Source organism: Ictalurus furcatus, chromosome 11, assembly GCF_023375685.1.
Source record: "Ictalurus furcatus strain D&B chromosome 11, Billie_1.0, whole genome shotgun sequence".
In the NCBI taxonomy this organism is placed as follows: domain Eukaryota; kingdom Metazoa; phylum Chordata; class Actinopteri; order Siluriformes; family Ictaluridae; genus Ictalurus; species Ictalurus furcatus.
The window spans coordinates 28619716-28644112 of record NC_071265.1 but is presented as its reverse complement, the minus strand read 5'-3'; the positions used below and the strand labels follow the sequence as shown (position 1 = coordinate 28644112).

Genomic DNA, 24397 nt, shown 5'->3' with positions numbered 1-24397 from the left:
ATTTAGATGTGCCAGTTCACAATTAACCTGAATCAGGGGGCTTTAATTAAGAAAGAAGCAATTCAAAAACCTAACCCCCTAACCCAAACCCTAACCCCCTAACCCTAACCCCCCTAACCCTAACCCCTAACCCTAAGTTAATTTTACAGACTGTATGCACAAAACAACCCTTAACCTGTTTACCTTGTAAACAAATACAATAAACCTCAATGTACAGTGTCTGAAGTCTGCTCCTCTTAAATATATTTAAAGCTACACTATTAGACATTTCCACTGTCATGGTTCTGGGCTGGAGTCAGTTCTCGACCCGCTCTGTGTATATTGTGTATATATCTGAATAATCTCATATAGGATGTGATTGGGTGAGTTCATTTACCCGTCAGATGCAAAGCACTTTAGTTTAATGGTGTTCATTAGGGATGCTCCGATCAGGATTCTTACAGATGATACTGATCCAGATACCAATCTTTTCTTATTTAAACTTTAATCAGGAAGTCTATCATAAACAATAAAATGTAAGCTCTCTGCTCATGGTCACTGTTAATTGAATTAAAATAATAGCAATGAAATACTGTTGGTTAATTGATAAGTTAATTGATAAGTTATTAGGCCCACGTGTAGCTAGAAGTAATCTTTCTGATCACATGGTTACTCTGGATGGTCTTTCTGTTTCATCACGTGCAGCAGTTAAAGACCTTGGAGTGATTATTGACTCCAGCCTATCATTTGATGCTCATGTAGATAATATTACTAGGATAGCCTTCTTTCATCTCAGAAATATTTCAAAAATAAGAAACATATTGTCACTACATGATGCGGAAATACTAGTTCATGCTTTCGTCACCTCTAGATTAGATTACTGTAATGCCTTACTGTCTGGATGTTCCAGTAGGAATATAAATAAGCTCCAGTTAGTCCAGAATGCAGCTGCTAGAGTCCTAACTAGAACTAGAAGGTACGACCATATCACACCGATATTATCAATACTGCATTGGCTCCCAGTAAAATCTCGCATTAACTATAAAATACTTTTATTAACCTATAAAGCACTAAATGGTCTCGCGCCACAATATCTAAGCGACCTTTTGGTTTTATATAATCCGCCACGCCTACTTAGATCAAAAGATGCAGGCTATTTGACGGTACCTCGAATAGTGAAGGCTACAGCAGGGGGAAGAGCCTTCGCTTACAGAGCCCCACAGTTATGGAACAGTCTTCCTATTAGTGTTCGGGACTCAGACACAGTCTCAGTGTTTAAGTCTAGGCTTAAAACGTATTTGTTTACTCAAGCCTACCCTGACTAGATTCTGTTCTACTACTTCGCAGTCATAATAATCTTTTTTCTCCCTCTCTCCTTTCGCCGAGCCCCACATGAATTTATGGAGATACTAGAGATCCAGATCCTTTCTGCCTCTGGATGGAGCTCAAATCTTCTCTAATTCCAGACTGCTGGGACTACGGCTGCTCCTAAGGCCATACAGACTTCATATAAATCCATAATGAACTTTTTCACACTATCTGTTGTTACCCAGATGAGGATGGGTTCCCTTCTGAGTCGGGTTCCTCTCAAGGTTTCTTCCTCTTAAAACATCTTAGGGAGTTTTTCCTTGCCACCGTCGCCACTCAGTGGCTTGCTCAGTTGGGATAAATTCGCACCTTTAATATCTGTATACCATGTTGATATTTCTGTAAAGCTGCTTTGAGACAATGTCTATTGTAAAAAGCGCTATACAAATAAAATTGAATTGAATTGAATTGAATAAGTAGACAAACATAAAATATTTATTTTTAGATATCTTAAAAACAATAGAGTCCTAATTAAAAGTAGACTAACACAAAAGTGATCCATATTAGGAAAAAGGCTAATAGCTTTCAATGAAATAGCGAACTGTGCTTAATGTCAAATTGATATTAAATGCAACTCAATATATATATATCTCCATCCATCCATCCTCAACCGCTTACTCCTTTTCAGGGTCGCGGGGGAACCTGGAGCCTATCCCAGGGAGCATTGGGCACAAGGCGGGGTACACCCTGGACAGTCCATCACAGGGCACAATCACATACACACTCACACACCCATTCATACACTACGGACACTTTAGACACACCAATCAGCCTACCATGCATGTCTCTGCACTGGGCGAGGAAACCCCCACAGCACGGGGAGAACATGCAAACTCCACACACACAGGACCACGGGAATCGAGCCCGACCCTGGCGGTGTGAGGCGAACGTGCTAACCACTAAGCCACCGTGCACCCCTATAACTAAGCACATTTTCTGTCTTTACATTTTAGTAGTTTTATTTTTGTTTATCAGTTTTAGATCGGTTCCCCAGTACAGTGTCCATGTCTGCTGATAATGTTTTGGGGGGATTAAATCAAAACATGGAAACTGGAGTTGACTTTTCTAGTGATATCTGGCAACCATGAGTTTAAATGAAGTGAATTAGAGTTAGTGAAGGAGAGCGGCAGTGTACTGTATGTTTACAGACGGAACAGTTGCTACTCTTGATTATGATTGGTGAGGAATTTTTTAATAAAGAAGTTTGAATTAAACCCACCTTATAGCGTGTTAATGTCATGATTTCTCCTCACGCAAAGCGCTGGAGCTCGAAGCTAACCTGGCAGCTCAAGGGCTAAAATGCTAACTCCGTTTCCGGGTTTTGGCACTACAAAATGACATCATCCCTGCGCTACCCTATGGTGATTGGCTATAAGTGTAGGAAGCACTTGATTTGATCTGCAGCTGAGTTTTCTATTAGCGGAGGACGAACTTTAAACGTTAATATCGCAGTCGATCATGTTCATTTAATCATGGCCCGTCAAAATCGTAATCGCGATCGATATTCGATTAATTGTGCAGCACTAGTGCCATCTATATTATTTACCCATAGTAATGTGGATTTTTTCTTCTACCCCCCCCCCCCCTTTATTTTATTTATTTTTAAATCAAAGTCCTTTCAATCATATATTTTATATCACATTCAAGCAGTTATCTAATCAGCCAATCATGTGCCAGCAGCACATTGCATAAAATCATGCAGGTACAAGTCAAGAGCTTCAGTCAATGTGTACGTCAAACAACCATGGCATGGTTATTGGTACCAAATGGGCTGGTTTGAGTATTTCAGAAATAAGGCGTTTCCATCCACACACAACTGTTGTTCTCTCAATGTTTTTTGCACCATTCTTAGTAAACTCTACAGACTGTTCTGTGTGAAAAGCCCAGGAGATCAGCAATTTCTGAAATACTCAAACCAGCCCATCTGATACAAACAACCATGCCACGGTAAAGGTCACAGAGGTCACAATTTTCACCCATTGTGATGCTTGACGTGAACGTTATCTCAAGTTCTTTTTATGCATCGTGCCGCTGCCCCATGATTGAATAACTACATGAATGTGAGGGTGTTTCTAATAAAATGGACAGCGAGTGAATTACTTGTTCATTCAAATAATGAATATAATGGTCGTTACATTACTAGTCACATGTACGGTTTTTCTAAGCAATACAATACATTTTCTATACCTTAAACCCTAAAAAGTATGGATACTAACCTGAACATTTTCAGCATAGTAAAATACTTTAATATTTGAATCCTAAACAAACTACGTGGTCACACTTGAGTCTACCCAGTGTGTGAGACCCACCATCTGAACCTGTTGCCCCACTCTCTGCTGCAGAGCCTCCTGTCGATCATCGTACTCCATCCTGCACACAGAAAAAAAATGAAGTGGGGGGAGAATAAAAAGTGTTAATGCTGCAATTAAGACATGATCCTTGCTCAACATGGCTCTGGTTCAAATAAAACACTACGCACAGTAACCACTGCCTTCCGCTATGAATGAAAGAAAAGCTGTCGAGAAGCTCTTCATTTTAGAGCGTGCAGTTCGGAAAACACGTTTATTTGCCGAGACCATTGAAACGTTTGTGCCTAACTGATGGACTGCAGCTGAATACGGACAATATTAGAGCAAAGTTCTGCACTACCTAATTGACGAGGACCGCTTTAAGAATTTGAAATTAACAGTGCTACACACTAGCGTCCCTTTCATGAAGCTCACGAGAAGTGAATTTTTAAAAAGAGCCCAGGACGCAGTAATAGTACAGGCTACAATTTCTTTCTAAACACTGGTCAAGTGTGTTGGCTCACATTCCCGGCCTCTGAAGGTGGATGCCCACGGGCACTTTGTTGAGGGTCTGCAGCAGTGAGTGAGCGACGTCAGCGTTACGGCGCGTATGGGACAGCAGCCAGATCTCCAGAGGCATGCTGGTCATCAGAGGAAGACCTCGCATCTCTTTAGACCAATCCGCGTCACATGGGTTGTACTCATACTGCGCACGCGCACACACACACAAACTCTACTCAGCAAGAGTGCGACACGTGTCGTGTACAGTTCTGTGTTCTCCGTGTTCTGTGGTCCCCCTTACTGCTCTCGCTCCCTGTAGGATCCTCTCAGCAGGAAGAACTCTTCCAGTCAGATTCAGCAGCTTGTTCTCAAAGCTTAGACCCCATGTGCTGAGTGTAGTCTGAATACTGGCATTCCTGGAAGAGATTCACTGAAAAATTCAGCAGTGTAAATTGGTATAACGTTCATTTCAAACATTTAATCGTACACCTTCAGATCAAAAGGCTTTTAAGATCATGAAAAACATTTCAGTCGGGTGTCCACAAACTTTTGATCGGTAGTGTATATCTATCATTAAACTTAAGAATGATATAATCAGAAAAACCATCACGCTATATGTTCAGCCTCGTGTTGCCCGGGATAGTCTCTGTAAAGTAAATACACATCCCTTATATGCATGCTACAAATGTTTCTTTTGTAAAATTTGTCTCTGGCTTGCACGTTAAGGATAAATTTCTAAATGTAAAGAATGTATAAGTTTCTGTAAAGCTGCTCTGTGACATCGTACGCTGTTAAACGCACTATACAGACAAAAGCAGAATTGAATTATTAATGCAGTCTCTTTTCTCCAGTACCTGCTCATATTGTTGATGAATCTGTTGAGGCGGTTCTCCCACTGTTCTGGGGTTAGTCTGGTGTGAGTGGAAAGGTCCTTCATGATGTTAAAGTCGTGCGCATCTTATCAGTCAGACCAGAGCAAGTTACAACAATTAGTGCGATAAGAAGCAGACAATGATTAAGCGTTGTGTTTCTCCCGCTCTGTGAGAGAGACCTGTGAGGTAGCAGAACTCCGGGATGATTAAGACAGGTCCTGGTGGATGAGCTCCTGCAGGACCCAACCTCCTAACATGACTGACCAGCAGAACCTGGTTCCTATCAGTGATCTGCAGATCGTATTCCTAAAAAATATATATTATATCCCACAAAGAAATTAAGACAGGAACAAAGTCAGCAGTGAAATGAGGCTCCTTTAATACTGATGCACCAATGCCGATACCAGTACTCAGGTGTCGGCCCGATACTGTGTTCATGTACTCGTACTTGTAAAACTACCCCAATACAACCGCACCGACACCACTTTATGACAACGTGACATAGCCTAACCTCTCGTCACTTGAGCAGGTACTCGGAAGAGGAGCAATGTCAGCAAATCATCACACGCACGTAATGCGACACCGCTAGCTTTAGCCTCAGAGTCACCGACACTGACTTTCTTCAGTTTACCGTTTCTGTCAGCGTTATCTTTTATTCCCAACATGACCTCAGTCCTCATCAGACGGAGGAGAAATCATCAGGTGACTGAGGAAGAAAGTGTGCGTCCTCTAAGTCAGGGATTAAACACCGCCGAGAAGGTTTATAAACTTTATAAAGTGGAGTTTGTGGAGCACGGAAGCATGACAGTGATGCGGTCGCAATCTGCTCAAAAGGTTTATTGGTTAAAAATATAAGATATTGGTTATTGAATAGTTTTGGATCGCTGAGGGATTGAAAATACCATTTCTGTATAGGAAGTCACACTCACAAGGCCATTAACTTGTTCTAGGTCAAGAAAATAGCAATGGAAGCAAACAGGGGAAAAACAAGCTTTTATTCCCCAACCAAATCTACAGTGGTAACTTATTCCATTTCAAAATTTGTACAATTTCACATAAGACATAAGGAAAAAGGATAAGGTAAATTAACACAGTGTTAATTAAAGAAAAAACATAAACACAAAAAAAGATAAATATTACAGGATTTGTTGCACTCCTTGTTACAGATGCTCAAGATGAATATGATCTTCCGCAGTTATCGGTTGTAAGGATGCATTGAAGCCGACTTGATATTTGTCTTAATGCTGCTTGGCATTTTCCCTGAGAAATCGAAACAGAGCAGCATTAGGAACTGTGTGTGTGTGTGTATGTGTGTTGGTGTGTGTGTGTGTTGGACACAAGTGTCCTACCAGGCTGGCCAGGCTGCTGTTGTGCCACAGATGCTCCGATGCCCGCCTGATGTCCAGAAGCCCCAGCGATGGTCACCTGCTGCAGTGTGGGCCCCCCCGTCATCATGGTTTGTCCCGGATGTCCAGGAGCCACTGAAGCAGGCGGTCTGCACTTGGACAAGCCTTTCCCAAAGCCAACTGCTGCCACCAGGGCCGTGGTGTCAGTTGGGTTAAACCACTGTTTGTTCTGGCGCATTGCTGAGGCACACAGAGAAAGAGAGAGATACACACTAGTTACCCACTGAGATACATAACCAACTTACTAGTAATATTTTGGCTGGCTGATACAAATCAGCTAATATTAAGGGTCCAGTGGTAGAAACATCACACCTAAAGCATTGATCAGAGGTCGAACAATTTATTGATTTAGCAGTTTCAAGAGTTTTTCCCGGTTACGTCCCTTACGAGAGCAGCTGAGAAGGGTCCGCCGTCATACAGTATGAAGGCAGCCTCTAGAGGTGAAATAAAAACTGTCACTGACAATTTTTTTAAGTTCTATGAAGTGTTTTTTTTTTGTGCTTCATTTTGGATGTCTCTATTTTTATTTGGAGTGTTACTTTTTGGTTCAGTTTGGATGAATATTTATTAATACATGTTAATATTTTTATTTCATTTGAAAAAGTACAGTACATTTTCATGGTAATGTGAATACTGTTTATTTTTGTAATAAAGTTCAGCAATATTTTACTTTGAGTGTTAGACTTTTATTCAATATAAATTCTAAAAACTTAATAAAAAAAAGCCAACACAATTATTAAAGTATATATATATAAAAAAAAAAGCAATGCATGAGGCAGCATGCAATGTTCAACATGGACTCAAGTTCCACCCCTCGGTAAAAAGAGCCAATCACCTTGCTAGTTAAGCCATTACCAGGAAATGTGGATATAGGGCTCTCTGCTCAGTTATGGAGAAATGTGCCATAGGTGGAGCAACCCAAAGAAATTTATTTTATTGGACCCAAAGACATTATTTATTCCATTTTCTGACAGATTTTAACAGTCATTTCAAATTAGTTTTTGAAACGTCATGTTGTCCATCTGTTTCTGGTAGATACTGTGCCCTCTCCTAATATTGGCACCCTTGGTAAATATGAACAAAGAAGACTGTAAAAATCTGTGAAAATGTAAGTCTTTATTGTTTAATCTTTTGATCTTTTGTTAAAAAAAAAAAAAAAAAATCACAAAAATACTCTGCTCTCATGGATATCAAACAACTACAAACAAAACAGGTTTATCAAAAATATATATCTTTGTTAAATACAGATCTGCAACAATTACTGGCACCCCTATGAATTCATACGAGAAAAATATATTTGAAGTATATTCCCACTGATATTTTACATTTATTTTAGTACAGCTGGGTGACTAGGTACAGGAAACCGGTCAACCATGACTTCCTGTTTCACAGGGGTAAAAATATGAGGTAACACATAGGCCAGTGGTTCCCAAACTTTTTACAGTGGTGTACCCCCCCCAGGCATTTAATATCCTTTTGCGTACCCCCTTTCTCAAACTGTGTTGTCTGACGATGGCATCCTCTGTATTGTTATTTTTTTGGCCATTTCCCCAAGCATTAAACCAGCTATATCAGCCGCAGCAGGAAGAATTAAGTCCTCCACAATAGTATGGGGTTTGCCGTCTTAGCCCCTCTGCAACTTAAAATGTAGGATGCTTCCAGACCCTTCCTATTTAGGTCTTCCTATGCTGTTATAAGGGTCTTACTACTCCTGAGTTGTCTTAAATATCTTTCAGAAAGCTCTTGAAGTTTATTTTGCAAAAAGTAAGCAGAATGCTTTGTTTCTAAATGTCTGCACAGAAATGCTGTTTTCATGCAGTTATGAAATAGTTTGCACATATATACACTGTGGCTGGGGATTTTCTTCACTGCAAGCGTATGTAAAGCCCAAAGAAATATATTTCTCATCATATTTGCACCTCTTTGATGGTTTCTCTGCGAATTGCTGGTGAAGAAGAGGTGGCATTTCAACTTCGGATACATTGCTGTCTGTATCAGTGTGAACTGGGCTAGGAACAGTGGGTACACTTACGCTTGCTACGGATGCAGTGTTACAGGGACCTGGGCCACCGCTATCAGAGGACTGTGGATCAGCGGTGCTTGCTATAGTTGCGGGCCGATATCTTTGTAGCCACTTCTCCATTTTAATGTTACGAGCTATTACTTAACTTCTGGCGATGAATGACATGCGGCAAGATGCACATTGACGCATGACTGTGAGTGGATGCAGTTTTGACCGTGAAAGACTATATTAGAATAAGAATAATTTGATTGGATGTCATGTATTTGACCTTTAGAACATTGCAATTTTGCTGTTTGTACACTGGAGGGGGCACAAGTTTCTTTTTTTGGCCGTGAGGAAAAACATGGATTGGATTTTAATGTTATTTAGTGAGGCGGAATTAAATGAACAGTAAATCTCAGTCTTTAGATCCCGTACCCCCTCCGTCACCTCATGTATCCCAGTTTTGGGAACCAATGACATAGGCCAAATTCCCTTAGTCATTCATATCAATGGGTAAGACCAAGGCATATAGCTGTGATGTGCGGCAAAAGGTTGTTGACACAAAATGGGAAGTGGCTATAAGAAAATAGCAAAAAATGCACATTTCCACCATCAGGGCAATAATTAAGAAGTTCCAGTCAACTGGAAATGTTATGAATCAACCTGGAATTGGACGTGTGTCTATATTGCTTCAACACACTGTGAAGAGGATGGTCCGAGTGGCCACAAAATCTCCAAGGATCACAGCTGGAGAATTGCAGAACTTAGTTGCTTCTTGGGGTCAGAAAGTCTCCAAAACTACAATCTAAGTCACCTACATCACCACAAGTTGTTTGGAAGGGTTTCAAGGAAAAAAAAGCCTCTACTCTCATCCAAAAACAAACTCAAGCGTCTTCAGTTTGCCAGACACTGGAACTTCAAATGGGATCGGGTTCTGTAGTCATATGAAATCAAAATAGAGCTTTTTGGCAATAAACACCAGAGGTGGTATGGTTGGTATGGTGATGTATTTATATTTTTAATAATTATAAATTAAATGGTACTGAATGGATTCTATGATTTGACGTTTTTGCTTTAACTTAATCTTCTTTGTCTTTGTAGGCATTACAGAAAAGTATTGTAAATAAGAAAAGTAAATATTGAACTTTTTGTTTATTTTATTACTGTTTATAGACAGTTTGTTAGCTAAACTATATATTGTGATATGCATCGTTTATTGTAGAAATGCCCTCAAGTATCGTGAGATGATATTTTGTCATATCGCCCAGCCCAGATCCCTCGCCATGTATTCTCCAACCTCATCAGGTATTATAGGAGAAGACTCAGAGCTGTTATCTTGGCAAAGGGAGGTAGCACAAAGTATTGACTAGAAGGGTGCCAATAATTGTTGCATACCTATATTTAACAAAGATATATATTTTTTGATAAACCTGTGGTGTGTTTGCAATACAGATGCACTAATGTATAGGCCGATACCGATTATAGGCTATTTTTCACGCTATTGGCTACTGGGCAATAGTTTAAAAACATCCGATGATCAGGGCCGATTATAACCTGTCAATCAAAAGAGTGCAGGAAAACACACGGATTTCGTGCTGTGTGTAAAGATGACGTCTCTTGTGTGGAATGAAATTTTACGATGCAGAAGTTTCGGCGTCGATTCAATCCCCTAGCCCCCCCACTGCCCGCTCGCTGAATTAAAAGGGTTAGTAAACTGTTGAAAGATTTAACTTGAAGATGAATTTACAAACAAATTATATATTGCAAATAAAAATATATTTGAGGAAATTTAGTATTGGTGCATCGCTAGTTTGCAATTGTTTGATATCCATGAGAGCAGAGTATTTTTGTGAATTCTTTCAACAAAAGATCAAAAGGTTAAACAATAAAGACTTACATTTTTCACAGCCACCTTTGCTCATATTTACCAAGGGTGCCAATATTAGTGGAGGACACTGTAGAAGCCTGATCTTGTATGATTGAAAATAACTGCCCAGGAGCATTGCCAAGATGATCCCCAAGTGGACAGACTTCACGAGAATGATGTTGGTTTGGCAGAAGTTTTTGAAGTCTTACATGATGTATACAATATGATTGTGTACACGTCATCACGCCACAAGATTATGAAGAAGTCCAGCTTCACATAGCAGCTGGTAGCAAGTTAGCTCAGAAGCCCATACTGATTTTTAGCTACTAGCTAAAGTTAGTCAGCTAGCTCACTGTAAAGTTGTGACTTGCCTGTATAATTATTTGAAAAGCAGGGTTTTACTGTGTTCTGATACAGAAGTGTGATTATAGTTACACCACAGCGAGTGATCAGGTTAAACTATAAACTGCTGGCAATTGTAGTCAGTTACTAACCGAGCCCAAGAACAGTTTTACATTGGGATACAGGAGAAATGTAGTGGATTTTCTAAACTTTATAAAATCCACAGGAACAAAGAGAATAAAACACAAACAAGCACCTGAAGTTTCTGCATCTCTGTCGTCACGAGGGTTGTTGAGCTTCTCCAAAAGGCTCGAGCAGAGTTTGTTCAGAGTCTGGATCTGTTTCTGTTTCAAACCAACATTCACAACTAATATTATACACAAATCACAACTAATATTTATTTACAAATTTGTAGTCCTTATATAAACAATTAATTCAGCTAACCCAACAAATTAAAAAAAGGCAAAAATTATACAATTATTCACAAAAATGTCACTCAGTGTACATGATCTGTCAACTAATATACATGTATGCATGTATGTATGTCAATTAATGTACATTAATGTACATTAATGTTCAATATACACTGTTTAAAAGTGTGGAATCAATGATGTTCCTAATAATCAAAAATCCATGTTATTGTAGATGAAGATGTGAAACAATTCCAATATTAAATGGCACTGGATTACTTCACAAGTTTAACATCATGGCTAGGAAGCTGTTAAAACGCAAAAATGAGTACAGTGCTGGAGATGATTCCAGAATGAATTAGAAATCGTGACAGAAATCAATATTAACATTGATGTCCTAAAATCATTAGCATTACAAATGCCTCATATTTGGAAAGCAAATATCAAATCCTGTGGTGAAAAGCTTGGGTTCTGGTATAATTTGTGCATATCTAGATTTGATAAATTTTAGTAATTAAAATAATTAATACAATTATATGAAAGATTAAAATACATGAGTTGGTCAAACCTATGTTAACACCTGACCGTTATTGCCATATGTGGTTCTTTCCAAAAGTGTTGCCACAAAGTTGGAAGCCCACAATTATATAGGATGTCTTTGTATGCAGTAGAATTAAGATTTCCCTTCACTGGAACTAAGGTGCCTAGACATGACAATATGCCCCCGTATACAAAGTGAGGTCCATGAAAACATGCCTTGCCAAGGGTGGTGTGGAAGAACTCGAGCCCTGACCTCAACCCCAATTAAAGCCTTTGGGATGAACTGGATCGCTGACTGCACGCCAAGCCTCCTCACCTGAACTCACTACCTGACCTCACTAATGTTCTTGTTGCGTCCCTACAGCCAAAATCTAGTGGAAAACCTTCCCAGAAGAGTGGACGTTGTTATAATAGCAAAGGGGGACTATATCTGGATTCAGATGTTCAAACAGCACATACAGTATGGGTGTGATGATCAGGTGTCCATATACTATATAATAAAGTGTTTATAGTGTATAAGAATAATTGAAAGGCTAATTCAAACTTTTAAAAGGTAAAGTTCTGATATTAATGCTTAGATTAACTGACTGGATTTAAGGGTCATTACCTGAGCTACTTCCTGTCCAATCCTGGCAGCTTCTGCACTCAGTTGTTTCTCCTGCTCTTCTACCTCTGGGTCGGGTTTTGTCCTCAGGTGGTCCGGTACGATCTCATGGCTGAACACATGCACACGCTGCTCTGTCAATTTCTGGATTAGAGAAAGAAAAATGTGCAGGATGTAATTCAGATGAATAAAAAACACCTTTATGCAGTTATACCTGTTCTGGTTATAAAAGAACGAAGGTCCCTGATACTAACTGCCAGCTCCTCGTCTCTGTCAGGTGACAGCAGCAGAGGAATGATGACCTGGTTCCGGTAGGATGGAGTTTTCTCATTACGTAACAGCTTGTTGATGGTGTTTAGCTGCCCAGACAAAAGTGCAAAGTTGTCCAGCACTGAGGGCCTGCAAAGAATAAAACACATAAATATCAGCAATGATTGGTCTTCTACAACAGACTTTAGGTCATTTGCGCAGTTACTTGATGCCCAAGTAATTAGTTCTTGAAAGATTAACGTTACTGTAGTTTAGTGCTGTACTGTTATCTCAGTTTAAGCCTTTGCTACATTCCTGATCTTACGCCGCGGTCAACTAAAACTTGTAAAACGGAAATTCTGACCTCCGATTAGAAAATACCCCACAGAAAATGCCTCGCAACTTGGAATTCCCAGAAAAGTCAGGAAGGCCGCTGTAACTCTGACATTAAATCCACAGCATCAACAGTAAACACAGCAGCACTTCTTTACCTTTAAATGAGTTCCGCTGTATTCACTAGTATTTGCTTTAGATCAATCAACATACAGACACATCTGCTTGTTAAATCTACAACACTGACTATATAGTTCACTGTTTTGAGGGGAAAATATACATCACTCATCACACTGTTGCAGATAAAAGAGGAACATGGAGACGTCCATTGTACACACACGTCAACCATTTGACAGCAAACAAGACAGCATGGCTGCCAAAATATGTAGATATAATTTGGTAAGGTTTTGCCAACAAAGTGCTAACAAAGGACCAGTAAAGGTTCAGGGATTTGTTTTTTGTCCAGAAATTATAAAAATGAAAGTATTTGATGATGAAAAGGAAGGAAACATTAATTGATAAAAAAAAATACCAGACAATAAAAGCTATACTTATAAAAGTGTATCAGGCTGTTCAATATCAGTATCATATCATCATATTGCCCAGCTCTATTCAGAACGACATCATAGAAACATAACACATTTGATCTGTTATGCATTGTGCACAAACACTGATACAAAGTGATAAGAAATACACTGATCGTAAATAGATCCGTCAAGGAACATAGAGCCTCACAACAATACTAGTTAGTTGCTTACACAAACAGTTAATATTTACCGTCTCACTCATACGTACCATGTCATTCTGTCGTATTCATTTTCCAGCTTATAGATGAAACTTTGTAGAGAATTCTTCAGATGGGCGACTCGAGAAATCAGAGACTCAACAGATGCTTCCAACTGCTTCTCCTCTCGTTGCTGAAAATCAAAAACATTAACAGATAACCGTGTAAACATGTCCACTTTTGTGATCGTGAGTTATATTTATTGGTTTCTGTCTTTTTTTATTATTATTATTCAATATCCTGTTTTGCAGATGTTCTCAAGGAGGATCCAGGGACCTTCAGTAATTAATAAAACATAGCCAGGATGTCTATGAGATAGAAAACGCTTGCCCTTGTGTATTTAAATTTCGTTTCATTAGTTCTAGGGAACAGACTAAGAAAGAAAAGCACAGCTAGCAAATTTGCACCACAACATGTAAACGTTATTGATGAAGATATCGTCTTGCAAAGATTCACATGAATAAAGGTATGTTTTTGTTATGGGATGTTATATTATATGTATTTGGCCGTTTTAAATCTCAATTGCAGTGCAATAACAGTGCAGCTAAAAGGAAGCTAACGTGAAGAAACACATCAATATTGTGTAAAGCTTCCAGAAATTAAAAGTAATGCGAGTTTATGGTTGACAATCAGTGTGAGAATCCTGAACCTTAAATTACATTTAACTTTACTCTGCTTACCTGCATATTTACTAAAACGGACAGCACCTCAACCAAAAAAAAAACAACAAAAACCCGAAAAGAGTAAAAGCGGAAGTGAACGTCTTTTGCACCTGAAAATGAGTCCGGGCAAAACAAGAGCTTCTTCTTCTGCTGCTTCTTGTTCTTTGACGTTTTGTGAATGCTTCTTGTGAATATCGCCATCTATCGGTTACAAAAAGAAAATCGTGTGTGATCAGCATTTGTTGGCTTTACGCGGCAATACCACGGAGAGGAAAAATATAATTTTCTATACGTTTGTCAAACTCATATTCATACATAAATCTGTTTTAAAAATAAAAACTTTGACCAAGATCGCTTCCAAATTCCTCTCTTGCCTTCCCAGTTCTTCCCTTTCTTCACTGTACTTTATACAGTGGTGCTTGAAAGTTTGTGAACTCGTTAGAACATTTTAGATTTCTGCATAAATACTATGACCTAAAACAGATTTTCACATAAGTCCTACAAGTAGACAAAGAGAAGCCAATTAATCAAATGAGACATAAATATTTATTCTTGGTCATATATTTATTGAGGGAAATGATTATCCAATATTACAGATCTATGAGTGGCAAAAGTATGTGAACCCTTGCTTTCAGTATCTGGTGTGAGCCCCTTGTGCAACAATAACTGCAGCTAAACATTTCCGGTAACTGTTGATCAGTCCTGCACATCAGCTTGGAGGAATTTTATCTCATTCCTCAGTACAGAACAGCTTCAACTCTGGGATGTTGGTATTTTTCCTCACATGAACTGCTTGCTTCAGGTCCTTCCACATAATTTCTACTGAATTAAGGTCAGGACTTTGACTTGACCATTCCAAAACATTAAGTTTTTTCTTCTTTAACCAATATTTGGTAGAATTACTTGTGTGGTTAGGGTCATTGTCTTGCTGCATGAACCACTTTCTCTTGAGATTCAGTTTATGAACAGATGTCCTGACATTTTTCTTTAGAATTCGCTAATATAATTCAGAATTCATTGTTCCATCAATATTGGCAAACCATCCTGGCCTAGATGCAGCAAAACAGGCCCAATCCATGATACTACCACCAGCATGTTTCACAGATGGGATAAGGTCCTTATGCTGGAATGCAGTGTTTTCCTTTCTCTAAACATAACGCTTCTCATTTAAACAAAAAAGTTCTATTTGGACTCATCCATCCACAACATTTTTTTCCAATATCATTCCATTTGGCTTGTACACATGTTCTTTAGCAAACTGCAGAAGGGCAGCAGTGTTCTTTTTGGAGAGCAGTGACTTTCTCCTTGCAACCCTGTCATGCACACCATTGTTGTTCAGTGTTCTCCTGATGGTGGACTCATGAACATTAACATTAGCCAAGTGAGAGAGGCCTTTAGTGGCTTAGAAGTTACCCTGGGTTCCTTTGTGACCTCGCAGACTATTACACGTCTTGCTCTTGGAGTGAATTTTGTTGGCCAACCACTTCTGGGGAGGGTAACAGTGGTCTTAAATGTCCTCCATTTGTACATAATCTGACTATCTGACTGTGGATTGGTGGAGTCCAAACTCTTTAGAGATTGTTTTGTAACCTTTTCCAGCCTGATGAGAATCAACAACTCTTTTTCTGAGGTCCTCAGAAATCGCTTTTGTTCATGCCATGATATACTTTCAAAAACATGTGTTGTGAAGATCAGACTCTGATAGATCCCTGTTCTTTAAATAAACCAGGCAGCTCACCCACACCTGATTGTCATCCCATTGATTGAAAACACCTGACTTTAATTTCACCTTCAAATTAAACTGCTAATCCTAGAGGTTCACATACTTTGCCACGTACAGCTATGTAATGTTGGATAATTTTCCTCAGTAAATAAATGACAAAGTACAATATTTTTGTATCATTTTTAAAATTGTGTTTTCTTTGTTTACTTTTAGGACTTGTGTGAAAATCTGATGATGTTTTAGGTCATTTATGCAGATATACAGAAAATTCTAAAGTGTTCACAAACATTCAAGCACCACTGTACGATGTAAGATAACATGTTCCACTGTGTCTGCTACCCTTCATGTATCACACAGGCCATCTTCATTACCATCAGGTATGAATTATGTCTGGCTTGTCCCATAAGTAATTTGGTGAGAAGTACTTGTTCTTTCCTATCCCATCATTCTAATTGATTTATGTATCTTGAACATATGGCATTCAGTGTTATCCATCCATCCATTTTCCATACCGCTTACACATGGTCGCAGGAAACTTGGGGCACAAGGCGGGGGACACCCTGGCTAACCCATCTCAGGGCACAACTGCACCCACATTTACACACTATGGGCAATTTGCAAATGCCAATCAGCCTACAACTCATGTCTCAATTAAATTACTCAGCATAGAGTTCGACTTGTTTTCAGTTGACTTCTTTACAGCACTTACAGCTTCAGTATATTCTACTTTGTATTTTTTAAACTCTCTAACTATTTTCTAAGCTTCACATCCACCAAATGCTCCACTAGCTCACCTCTACAGTTGAACCTCCAAACAACAACAGGGTTTTGTAATATTTTAGCATTTATCATAGCAATGGTCTTTTCCACATTTAACACATCTTATTCCTTTACAGTCAGCAGCTACAGGTCCTATTATCTTCCATTGTAACTATAACTACAACCTCCTATAGGTACACCAATTGTACACCAATCTAGTGTTTAATTGCTTAAGACAGCCCTGCTGGGTGTAAGTGTTTGCCCACATCTTCCTCTTTCCGATGGTTTTATATCCCTGACTTTCTGATTCCTGTTCATATCCATCTGAGCTATCACACATGGTGGAGGCAGAAAAGAACAAAGTAAAAAGAAACTCTGCTCTCACATCAAAAATCAGAACTGTTGAGCTTCTCAAGAGTTGACTGTTTACAGTTCCTGATTTTATTGCAAAGATTTCCAAACAGGGGTGCAAGGTGGCTTGGTGGTTAGCACGTTCGCCTCACACCTCCAGAGTCCGGGGTTCGATTCCCGCCAGGGCCATGTGTGTGCGGAGTTTGCATGTTCTCCCCGTGCTGCGGGGGTTTCCTCTGGGTACTCCGATTTCCTCCCCCAGTCCAAAGACATGCATGGTAGGCTGATTGGCGTGTCTAAAGTGTCTGTGGTGTATGAATGGGTGTGTGAGTGTGTATGTGATTGTGCCCTGCGATGGCACAATCACCCGTCTTGTGCCCGATAATCCCTGGGATAGGCTCCAGGTTCCTCCGCGACCCTGAAGAAGGAGTAAGTGGTAGAAGATGGATGGTTGGATGGAGATTTCCAAACAGTCGTGTGACTATAAAACGGCACCTGTAAACCACGTTATCAGCTTCTATTATCTGAAGCAAATACACAATTCACAGGCATACTCCAGTATGACACAGCTACCTTCTCAGGGAACAGGGTTACATGCCTAACCCAGACATTTCCTTTCAAAGTGAACTCAACGTTATGTGAGCTTCACGCTGTGGGAAAGATTATAGCCACTCCGTCATACTGAGCGTATGGCCTGTTCAAAAAGGTCTGAGCCTGAGAGTCACTGCAAGACCCTCAAGCCCATAGTCTATAAAACTGAATGAATGTGTGTGGTGTAGACCACCCCGCCGCAGCACACACATCCTGTAAGGGTACCACTTTGGATAAAGCCTTCAAGGAGGTGACCACCCTAGAGGAATGAACCCTTATGCCCAGAGGTGTAGCGAGACTAGGATATAGGAAGGCCTTGGCTAATCCAGGGGCAAAGCCAAGGCAGGAAGAGGCAAAAGAGAGAGCTTGTTGAGCTTCTACTCGCTTGAGAGATGTCAGGGCCAGCAGAAGAGCTAATTTTAGAGTCAGAAGCTTCTCTGAGGCTGACTGTAAGGACTCAAATGGGGCACCTGACAGACCTTCCAAGATTACAGAAAGGTCCCAGGAAGGTATGCATGGTCTGCAGATGGGCCTCAGCCGTCTGACACCACACATAAACCTCTATGTTAGAATATGTTGCCCCACAGAGGCTATATCAATAGGGGCATGGCCGGCTGAATGACCATGAGCTGGACAGCTGTCTAAGACTGCGCCCCAGCCCATGAGGAAGGCGTCTGTCATTATCGTCCGAGAGTGTGACCCAAGGATAGAAACTAGGGAAGCTCCAAATTCTCAGAGAACATAGGCAAACATCAAATTTTCGTTGCCCTGTGACAGCTTGCTGACCAGAGAAGACTGGAAACTTGGGACGACATTGGCTTGAGGGGGGCCATACAGTAATACTGGGGGCTAACTGTCTGAACAACCTCACGTCCCCTGATACCTCCTCCGTGGCCCATCAGGACGCTCCTTCTTTGCTTGCTTGTCATTAATGATCATTCTCAGATCAGGCCTATTAACAGTCTGCAACTGTGGCTGACTGGTCCCCCTGGTTTTCCACAGGGAGAGGCAGGCCACCACACTCGCCTTCTGTGCCTCCCTTGCACTAGTGCTGGTGAAATCGACACGACGGAGAAGGAACTGGCTGAACGCCGCATTTTGCTGTTTTGCCTTGTGAAACCTACAGGCAAAGTCCTTAACCGTGCCACGCTGCTGTCAAGCTCATTCAGCATGTCTGCTTGGTAGGCCTGCAACACTGCCATTGTTTGAAGTGACCCACAAGCGAGACCTGCTGCTGCATAGGCTTTGCCAACCAATGCCAAGGTGGCCTTACATGGCTTGGATGGCAAAGCCAGCCCCCCAAAATTCCCTGCTGTTTATGGAGAGAGGTAGCTCGCAAGGGCCTCCTCTACCTTCGGCATAGCCAAATACCCATACTGTTCCCCATGATGGCCGAATAATCCGACATTACGGGGTTATTAATAAGGCTGGTGTGTATGGTTTTCCCCAGAAACGTGATATTTCATCATGCACTTCTAGAAAAAAGGGAAGTTTTCTAATGCTGTGTGGGAGATTGCTTTTCATTTTCGCTCCTACAGTGTTTTAGCATGTAGTCTGCCATCCTTTGTTTTACAGAACTTCTTGACAACATGGCCATGGAGTCAACCAGTTTCTGTAACAGTTGTGGAAGTTTCCTCCAAGTTTCAACCAAAAATCAGTTCATGCACACTAGAGCATCAACAATCTGCTAATTTCTTTTCCATTGTATTCCTTAGATGCTCTATTGGGTTTTGGTCAGGGCTCTGGGAAGTATCCACTTCTGTTGCTTGAATAATTTCTTCACTGATTTCTGTGAGTTTGCATCCAAAATGGATCTCATGGAGTTCATGATGCCATCAGTGAAGACAAACTCACTAACACCACTGGCGGCAAAACAGCCCCAGCCTCCTCCATGCTTTATAGTACCCTTAGTGCAGTTTGGTTGGAAATCTTCTTCATGCTTTCTCGACACAAACAAGTTAAATTTGTTTTAATCTGGAAATGAGACAGTTCTCCAGAAGCTGCTGCCTTACTGTACATGTTCTTTTGCAAATTTCACCCTTGCTTTCTTATTCTTGAGACTGATGAATGGTTTCTGCTACATTACTCTCCCTCTGTAACTATGCTCATTGATCCTGTTTCAAACAGTTAATGCATTAAGTTGTATCGGGTCATTTTTACTGATATCTGACACAATCCTTGCTGCTGTTTCTCACCTGTTTTTCTTGCTTTTACTCAAAATTATGCCTGTACTTTGTCTGATTTGATTCACAAGTCCTTCAGCTTTGAACCTTTTTGAGACATATCTGTGGAGGAAGGAACATTTAGGTTGTTGTTTTTTTTTTGCTGATCTGATGAATAGTGTGGACTTATTTTGGCAAACAGATGATGCTAGACCTTTTCTCAATATTTATTTCTGTATTCTTACAATTCTTACAATCCTGTACAATTACTTTTAACCAACTGGCTCCAAAAGGTCATTTATAATGGATGTATGTAGTCAGTTACCTTCACTTTAATTTCATACTTGTGCCCCAAACAGAGTAACAGCATGCTGTAGTTCATCACATTAACTATGGATTAACTGTGACAACCAGAATAAGCTTAAGTGTCCAAATACTTTTTTCTCCTATTTTAAACAATGTATCTATTATATTTTTAAACTTAACAACATTTCTTTGATAAAACTGTGTTTGTAGAATGTTTCTTTAAAAAAATGCTACTTGATTTGACGTGAAGTTTTATAATGCAGTGGAATTAATATATTTGTAAGTGTGGCTTATGGGTCCGAATACGTTTTGGGGCCACTCTATATCATATCATAGTAACCTGTTTATTAATCTGACAATTTAACCTTTAACACAAAAAAAAAACTTGTCCTAAACCCCAAAATATTATTAGTAAGCCAATGCAAAGGCCTCTGTGTCACTAAAGCCAAATCACACACAATCCGGTTCCTGGCATTTAAAGGTGCAATAGAGTTATGAATTTTAAGCAGGCTATTTATTATCAGTGAGCATTTAATTAGAGTACTGTTTTGATTTCATGCTTTTTTATTGATTGTGTGGGTTTTATTGTGGAGCGATTAAGGATGCAGTCCTTGCCTTCTTCATGGAAGCACTGAAGCACAGTGATAATATACACTATACTACACCATATAGCATAGTGTCTAAAAAAATAATATATTGCTATTACATAATTGCTATCACATGAAAAGAGTTTGCAACCCATACTTCTGGAGTCCATAAAGTGACCAACCAATCAGACAAAGGCAACAGAAAAATACCAAATCACAATGTGTGCACAAACAACTACCACTACTACAGCAATAGCAATTTATAATGATTATGATGACAGAAGACAGTTTATATGAGTTCAAACCATATTTCCTACCTGACATGTACCTGATTTTGACTCTGTGGGACCTCTTGTGCTCCTTGTTTTCCACAATCTGCTTCAAATCTGGCTTGTATTCAGTTGTGGCTACTCGAAGCAATTCTTTCACATGTATGTTAGTAAGAACAGTATGATGCTTTGATCTGACATGTTTCAGGGTAGATAAAACTGATTCACAAACATCGTTTGACACAAACACTGATAGTAGTCTCAGTGCAGCTTGTTTTACATTGGCATACTTCCCTACTGAGGTTCCCTCCCTCAGAACAGACTAATCGCTCATCTTCAGAAAATTCAACCATCTCCATTTGAGTTGTAGCTTCATCTGTCACAAGTGAGGTGTTCAATCAGTCTGATTCAGCAGTAAAGGGGTTAACAAGCATCATAATTTGTGGCCAGGTGCTGTAGTATGTCCACCAGAAACACCAAATCAAAAATCCACTGGAGGTCAGATAGTTCAGGATGGTCCTAATGCTTTTCTTCCAGGAAAAGCTTCACTGGGTTCAAAGGTTCGAGAAAGCAGAATCAGGTGTTCTTGATGTGGGGTCACCACCTTCAATTATGAAAAACAAACTCCTGTGGATTTACAGTGGTATTATTTCAACAACATCTATAATCATAGAAGAAGAAGAATTGGACCTTTTTTTTTGAAATATTGAATAGAAAAAGTATAGGTTGACCCTGTTTTGTTGTCAAAAAAAATTTTGAAAAATGATTTAGTCACTATTACATTATTCTCACCACTGTGAAGACTTAGCATGTGTATGAAAGGATGTTTCAGTAAATACAAGACGAATCAGCACTGAATTTCTCAGCACTGTATTTTTCAATACAGACACGAACTAGAACTGTACAGTACTTTTGTAAAGAGTAAACTGTAAAAAACTGATGGTGGAATTAGGAAGTGCATTATGTCTGAGTTTGCTGTTAGCCTGTACTTTGGTTCTACTCATCCATCCCAGCATTTCCCTCAGCACTGATGTGTTTGCAGTTTTCTCATGTCCTGCAGTGATGTCGTAGCCACTGTTTGTTTTCTGTGGTGTGAGGGTAACGTGGCTGGACGCTGCTTTGTCCTCATAATGTCACTTTAGCTAAAGGAAGCAGGAGAGTGCTGACCGCAGGGAGGATGTCCACCCCTGCCTGGGCTCTGTCCACTTTCATTCACGTCCCATGAGACAACTGTTACACACCTATTGACCTACATACACCCTGTACACTGGGACAAATCAGTTTTAAGTGGACCACTGAGGTAAGAGTTGCCATTAACAGCGTGAGTAACTGTCTAAAAAGTCTTGCTTATTTTTTGGAAGTCTGTTACCAGTAATAACCTACACTTCACATATTTTCCATTTTATGGGACCCTTTGGTGAGAATTTAAAATGTAACGTAATGTAAAAACTTATACTTATAAAATATGCTTGAAATGCATTAATCTATTAATTCACTGATTTTTGGAACACTGTTTGTCAATGTGTCGTTGAAATCCCCCACTTACAAGGTATTTTGACTATTTGAGTATTATATTATATATAATAATATATTTAAGTGTTTTGATTATTTGGCCACTGTAGTCAAGGAAATCAATAAATAGCTGCTTTAAAATGATTTGAAAGTCCACGAAGTTCATTTTGATTAAAATTATTTTTTATTATTTATTATATTATATATATCTGAAATGTAATAAATTATTTTTTATATAGAATAATACCATTAAAGAGGTCTAATTAAAAAAATAAATAAATTAAAAAAAAAAAAAGAAGAAGAAGAAAACAAACCATTAGAGGTCGCCATTGTTTCACCCTCAATCAGCTTCCATTGAACACAAACCTGTTTTTTATGACAGTGAAAAGGGTCTTTCTTAAATGGGAATTTTGAATTTATGACTGTCACAGATAATATTAATAGAATTCAGAAATAATAATAATAATAATAATAATAATAATAATAATAATAATAATAATAATACCACATTTAGCATGTTTTCCTCACACCTCCAGGGTTGGGAGTTTGAATTCCGCCTCTGCACTGTGCATGTTTGGATGATGTCCCTGTTCTCCCTGTTTCCACCGTGTACTCTGATTTCCTCCCCGAGTCCAAAGACATGTTGTAGTCTGATTGGCATTTCCAAATTGTCTATAGTGTGTGATTGGGTGTGTGTGCGATTGTGCCCTGTGATAGGTTGGCGACCCGTCTAGGGTGTCCCCTACCTTGTGCCCCGAGTTGCCAGGGATAGGCTCAAAGCTCCCTGCGACCCTGTGTAGGATAAGCAGTACAGACAATGGATGGATGAATAATAATAATAATAATAATAATAATAATAATAATAATAACAACAACAATAACAGTAATAATAATAATACTACTACTAATAATAATAATAATAACAACAACAATAACAGTAATAATAATAATAATAATAATAATAATAATAATAATAATAATAATAATAATTAAATATAACAACAACAACAGTGTGTAATTATTATTATTAGCAATAGTAGAAGTTGTGATTTTTATTGCAGTTTTAAAATACAGTGCTGTGAAAAAGTCTCATACTAAAAAGTTTTAGATCGTCAAACGAAATACAGCATAAAACAAAGGCAACCTAAGTAAACTCACAATAGTTAAAAAAATATATATTGAAGCAAATTATCCAACACCTATCACACTTGTGAAAATCTAATTGCCCCCCTTAAACTTAAAATCTGGTTTTGCCACCTTAAGCAGCAATAACCGCAACCAAATGCTTCCGATAATTGGAGATCAGTCTATCGCTTACTTCTAGGACTAAGACTTACTCCTATGCATCTGATCATTGTCTTGCTGCATAATCCAGTTGAGCTTGAGTTTGAATTTACCGACTGAAAGCCGGACATTCTCCTTTTCCACTTTCAACCCATCAATCCACAGAACATTCTCCCAAAAGGTTTGAGGATCATCTAGGTGTGTTTTGGAAAAATTCAGACAAGCTTTAATGTTGTTCTGGGTTAGCAGTGGTTTTCACCTCGCCACTCCATGGATGCCATTTTTGCCCAGTGTCTTTCTGATAGTGGAGTCATGAACAGTGACCTTTATTGATGCAAGAGAGTCCTGTAGTTCCTTTGACATTGTCCTTGGCTCTTTTGTGACTTCCTGGATGAGTAGTTGCTGTGCTCTTGGAGGAATATTGGAAGGTCGGCCACTTCTGGGAAGGATCACTACTGTGCCAGGTTTTTTCCATTTGGAGATAATGGCTCTCACTGTGGTACTTTTGAGTCCCAGAGCCTTTGAAATAGCTTTTTACCCCTTCAAAGTCTAATATATTTCAATCACCTTCTTCCTCATCATTTATGGAATTTCTTTCAATTTTGGCATAGTGTGTTACCTTTTAACCAACTTCATGCTGTTG

The 24397-nt window shown here is 39.4% G+C and overlaps 2 protein-coding genes across 2 annotated transcripts; both read right to left on the bottom strand.

Moving 5' to 3' along the window:
• Positions 1 to 2650: 2650 nt before the first annotated feature.
• LOC128615041 (piwi-like protein 1) lies at positions 2651 to 4645 on the bottom strand. The gene is made up of 2 exons (XM_053636863.1): positions 4160 to 4645; positions 2651 to 3717 (listed from the first exon to the last, which is right to left on the bottom strand). Exons 1-2 carry the CDS (start codon positions 4300 to 4302, stop codon positions 3615 to 3617), a joined length of 246 nt encoding a protein of 81 aa, XP_053492838.1. The 5' UTR covers positions 4303 to 4645; the 3' UTR covers positions 2651 to 3614.
• A 1185-nt stretch (positions 4646 to 5830) lies between these two features.
• On the bottom strand, positions 5831 to 14331 carry med8 (mediator complex subunit 8). Its single transcript, XM_053636862.1, has 7 exons — positions 14229 to 14331; positions 13560 to 13681; positions 12437 to 12581; positions 12186 to 12326; positions 10885 to 10972; positions 6358 to 6594; positions 5831 to 6268 (listed from the first exon to the last, which is right to left on the bottom strand). The coding sequence occupies exons 1-7, from the start codon at positions 14232 to 14234 to the stop codon at positions 6204 to 6206; spliced, it is 804 nt and encodes a 267-aa protein (XP_053492837.1). The 5' UTR covers positions 14235 to 14331; the 3' UTR covers positions 5831 to 6203.
• Between the last annotated feature and the right edge of the window lie 10066 nt (positions 14332 to 24397).